The sequence below is a fragment of the Chrysochloris asiatica genome, unplaced genomic scaffold, assembly GCF_000296735.1.
Source record: "Chrysochloris asiatica unplaced genomic scaffold, ChrAsi1.0 scaffold00196, whole genome shotgun sequence".
In the NCBI taxonomy this organism is placed as follows: Eukaryota; Metazoa; Chordata; class Mammalia; order Afrosoricida; family Chrysochloridae; genus Chrysochloris; species Chrysochloris asiatica.
In genome coordinates this window covers 2395105-2400536 of record NW_006408714.1, presented here as the reverse complement: position 1 = coordinate 2400536, position 5432 = coordinate 2395105, and the positions used below count along the sequence as shown (strand labels likewise).

The 5432-nt window shown below is 33.5% G+C and overlaps 1 protein-coding gene across 1 annotated transcript in view; it reads left to right on the top strand.

The window, feature by feature from the left end:
* Window positions 1-5432, top strand: part of LUZP2 (leucine zipper protein 2) — a 797358-nt gene that overhangs the window by 751526 nt on the left and 40400 nt on the right. The window contains exon 10 of the mRNA XM_006872393.1: window positions 2659-2751. Within this exon, the coding sequence (XP_006872455.1) occupies window positions 2659-2751 (93 nt within the window). The remainder of the gene's footprint in view (window positions 1-2658; window positions 2752-5432) is intronic.

Below are 5432 nucleotides of genomic sequence, written 5' to 3'. Positions count from 1 at the left end.
ATTACTTACTAATTAATTTTAAAAAATTATAGCCTTTAGTATGAATTACACCTCAACAAAGAAAACAGGACTCCTCATAACTGGACCAATGGCAACACCATGAGAAACAGAAAAAATATTGAAATCATCAAGGATTTCATTTTACTTTGATGCACCATCAACATCCAAGGAAGCAGCAGTGAAAAAATCAAAATACGCATTGCATTGGGCAAATCTGCTGCAAAACAACTTTTTCAAATTTAAAAACCATAGATGTCACTTTAAGGAATAAGGTATGCCTGTGGGTCAATGTAATGGACTATAAAGTCGGTTTGACCTACAATGTCGGCAGTTAAAACTCACCAGCCTCTTCTTAGAAACCCTATACAAGGTTGCTATGGGTTGGAACTGACTCAAAGCCACTTGAAAACAACAACAACAACCTGAGCTGTGGTATTTGCAATTAGTGTATATGTATATAAAACCTGGATAATTAATAAAGACAACCAGAGAAGAATTGAAGTATTTGAATTGTAGTGTAGGAGAAGAATATTGAATATAACATGGATGGCCAGAAGGATTAACACAACTCTTTTAGTATAAGTACACCCAAAATGCTCCTCAGCAACAAGAAGGATACGTTTTTATAATACATACTATGGACATGTTTTCAGAAGGAATCAGTTCCTGGAGAAGGATACCCTATTTGATAATGTCGAAGGTCAGTGAAAAAGGAAGACCTTCAATGAGATGAAATAACATAGTGACTGCAACATTGGACTCAAGCATAGGAACAATTGGGAGGACTGAACAGTGTTTCAGTTTGGTTTACATAGGGTTTTGGTTTATATAGGGTTATCAACAACTGATTCTTCTACCTCCAAGTTTTTGCCTTGTTTCCTCCCCAGTTCTTGCCTTAGTCATTTAAAGACCTGTTTTCAAGATATCCTTTTATATGATGCTTTTTTTGTTGTCCCAAATGGATTTGACTGCTATCATTTTTGATACATACAATTCTGTTTGTTCAAACTCTTACTTAATCTACTTTATACTGGAGTAATGTATGCAAATTAGATCAAATTTTATAATTGCATGGCCACAAAATCAATGTTTTCTTCATCTTTGTATCCACTAACAGCATGTAGCACACAGTCCTGACTTGCTTTATGGCCTAAATTAAAAGTTAACTCCAAAGATAACTGAAGAGATTTGATAGGATTAGAGTGAAGACACTTGAGTTATCTGTTTATTTATCATTCTTATTCACAGAGAAGAAACAAACATGTAGCAGGGATCCTAAACAAAGAAGAAAATGAGGGGAAGATGGACTAAGAATAGCATAATTAGTGCCTTAAGGAATTCACACACAACTAAGTTAAACTTCTTTAAATATAGAGAAAGAAGAGATTTTATTTGCTTATTTGCTAATTTTTTTTAATTTATATTTCTTACCCACAGCAGAACATTGTTGTTGTTGTTAAGCGCCATTGAGTTGATTCTGGTACATAATGGCCCTGCATAGGGTTTCAGAGAAGTAGTTGGTGAGCTTGAACCACCGATTCTACAGTTCAAATAGACTTTGCAATCCAGTGCATTAATTCATAGTGCCAGAACATTTGGGAGACTCAAAAAAGGAATATTTAAAAAACTGTGGTGCTTTATTTCCCACTGTTCTAATATTCTACTAGTTCTATAAATATCCTTTTTTATATTTAATTCTTTACCAGTTTTATTAAATCTACTTGGTTTTTATTTTAAGAAGTATTGATTTTGTAAGAATATTTCATTGCTAATGAATATAATTGAGTGGAAAACTACAGTGGGCACTGTGCTCCAAAAATATCTTCTTGTGCCCCAAAAGACTAGAAGTCTCTTCTCTTCTCCTAGGATCTATGATGGTCAAATTTCAGACTCAAGTTAGCATTCTCTGAATTTATTTTATATCTATCCTCCAATAGTACCTCATGGCTTGATCAAACTAACACTATATTCAGAATAGTTCTTCCAAAATAGCACATACAAATCTGAGTGGATAATCTTAGAGCTGCTTATAATAGTAATATTTTCATACTCTAATCATGGCATAGCCTTCCCTGTTCAGAGCTGAAAAAACTGCACTTTATTTTTAATTTATTTTTTCTAAAGAGAAGGATTTTAAAATAACAGTTACTGTTTCTAGAGGACTATATCTGTTTCAAGTTATGAAACAGAGATTGATTACTTAGTGAATATTACCGTGACTACAATCCTCTATGTAAATTATAGTAAGATGCTACGTTTTCTGTCATTCAGAAAAATAAGGTGTGCTCTAACTACTTCTCAGATATATTTTGGTTAGAAAATAATGTGAAAGGATACGATTATTGCTTCTTAAGGACCTGGGACACTTAGTCTAAAAGAATATTATGAAGAAATAAATATTTCCAATGGGAAAATAACCCCAATAGAAATTACTAATACAAAAAGAATAGGAATTAATTTATTTAATTTCAAGAATAGTTTAAGGTATAAAGATTTTTAAGGTGTCTGACATATCTCTACTTCATTCCTTTGCTTTGAGTATTGTATTGTCATAATGCTGCCATTGCTTCTTATTTTACAATAAAATTAAAATATCAGTTTATTTGATTAATTTATTTGCCTTGGTTTTAAATATTCTCTCTGTTTTTTAATCTGAAGCCTCAACAAAATGTTCCTGGAAACAATGAGAGCTCTCAAGTTGAGTCCAAAGAGGAAAAAAACCCAAGTACTACTGAGTTTGTTTCTCAAAAGGTAAGACTAGCTTTAAACTGTGTTAGTGATATTAACATGGAAACACAGACATGATTTATTAACCCTAGTTCATGCCAACATAAAAATGTTATGTGAGGGTAAATCAAGAAGTATTGCTACAAAAGCATACAAAGCTTTATTAAATAAAAATGTCAAAATGTGAAGCTATTATTTCTAAGTATACATACATCTAGGTGTATACAATTATGAAAGAAGTGTTTCTATCCCAAAGTATTCTTCTCCAAAGAATTCCAAGCTGTCTGTTAGGTTTTACAATGAAATTCTCATAGGATAACCTTGCTACTCTCAAAGAAGGAGCATGTGCATTGTCATGACTGAAAAAATTCCTCAGTGAAACTTTCCTTCTTCATATTAGGCCCCAGTGATTGTCCTATTTTTTTAGAGAGAATTCATGAAGATTATCCCTTGGGAATCTAAAAAAAAAAAAGTTGCTGTGAATTTAACAGTTGACCTCTCTGACTTGAAATTAACTGGCTCAGTAGATCTCCTCAGAACCCATATTTTTGTTTGGAATTTTTTTTGAAGCCACCCAAATAAGACAGATACCAGTATTACTAAGAGAAGTTGTCTTCAGCCATCTACTAATCACAGGCATGTTAAAACCCGTTTTGTTTAAAATAAAAACCATGCATCTATGAACTAAGACCCTAGCAGCAATACTGTTTTACTTATCAACTATACTATCTAGTATCTACACATTTTGCTTTTAAATGTAAGAAAACAAATGTACTTTGTATGTGAATCAGACAGGTTTTCCATTAGGAGGTATAACCGGGCTCTTGAGTATCAAGAAAGTTTTCTGTTAGAGAGGGAGGTAGATGACCATTAGGATCAGTAATTTATTTATTCTCCCAACCACTGCAGAGAAAGCTGTTAAAATATGAAGAAGAAAAAAATTACATGATGTTATTCAATTGTATTCTTTGTATAATGGAAAAAACAAAACAAAACAAAACAAAAAAAGAACAGCATTACTGAGGCATTACACTAAAAGAAGGCAGAATATTACATCAAATGATAATAAGAAATATGAAGCTTGTGCTTGTGAGTATTTTTCACTCCTAGAAAATGTAATCTAATTTTAATTCTAGCATTTCGATAAAATCAAGTTTATAGATTTGTCATATCAGGATCTGAGAAACTGCAAATGACAACAATGTCTTGAGTAGATTTAAAGTTAGTATTTAATCTAGCTGAAAAAAGGATACCTGCTGATGAAACTATTGATTCTTGAAAAGATACCAGACTGCAGCAAAAGAATATAAGGAAGAATATCAATGAGCTGACAAAAATCACCCCCCCCCCGCTTTTTTTTTTCTCTGCTGGCTGCCAACTGGATTTAGAAAAGAATAATTTCTCGTCAATTTTGCTCTCAAATATTTATTGTTTTTAGGAGCCATCTCTTAACAGTGAGAACTCACAGTCACCTTTTATGTAACAGAATGGGGCACTGCCCATTGCTGCAATACCTGTATAATTGTTATGTTTGAACCCATTGTTGTAGCAACTGTGTCAAACTTAATGTATATAAACATATTTCCAAGAATAAGTTACAACATAATAAGGTTAATGAGAAATAATGTGCTTTGCAATTTACATTCTAAGGAAGGAAGATGTAAGGAAAGCTTTAAGCAGGAAGGAACATTTCTTATATAGCTTGAAAAATGGATTGTTGTTGTTGTTAGGTGCCATTGAGTTGATACCGACCAATAGTGACCTTATGCACTGCAGAACGAAGCACTGTCAGATCCTGGGCCAACCTCATTACTGTTAACACACTTGAGTCCATCGATGCTGCCACTTGGGCAATCGATCTCGTTGCTGTAATTTAGTTCTTGTCTGAACTCTGCTATCCATCGACTGAGTTCTAAGAGATGTTCTCACGTCTGTCAATCTCTGATTGTTGTCTGTTCTTGGTGGTTTTCAGTCAAAAGAACTCCCTTTAGGATGTTTTGAAGCGCTGGATTGGCTTTAACAAAATCTATTAGCTTCTGTTTATCCTGGAATGTTTTGATTGCACCATCATATTTGATTGACAATTTTGCTGGATAGACAATTCTTGGTTGGCAGTTATTTTCTTTTAGGGATATATATATATATACCCATTGCCTTCTTGCCTACTTGGTTTCTGCTGAAAAGTCAGAGCTTAATCTAATTTGCTTGCTTTTGTAGACAACACTTCTCTTTTCCCTGGCTGCTATAAGGAGTCTCTCCTTGTCTTTAATTTTGGAGAGCTTTATTATGATATGTCTCAGTGATTTTCTTTTGGGATCTGTCCTTCCTGGTGTTCTTTCAACTTCTTGAATGTTTATCTTCTCATCCTTCAAGTTGTTAGGAAATTTTTCTTCCAGTAGCTCTTCAACTATCTCTTCTCTGGACTTCTGGGATTCTTCCTGTTCTGGAATGCTAATAATTCTTATGTTATTCCTCTTCATGTTATTCTGCATGCATCTTAGACTCTCTTCAGATTTTTAAATATTTGTTTTGCTTGCTCTCCTATCTTAGCAGTATTGAGAGATTTTTCTTCCAGCTTGCTGGTTCTGGCTTCCATGTGTTCCATTCTTCTCCTTTGCCCTTTCAGGCTATTGTCCATTTCTGATATATTATAATGAATCATCTGGACTTCTTTTTGCAGGTTTTGGATTGTTTCCAATGGCATA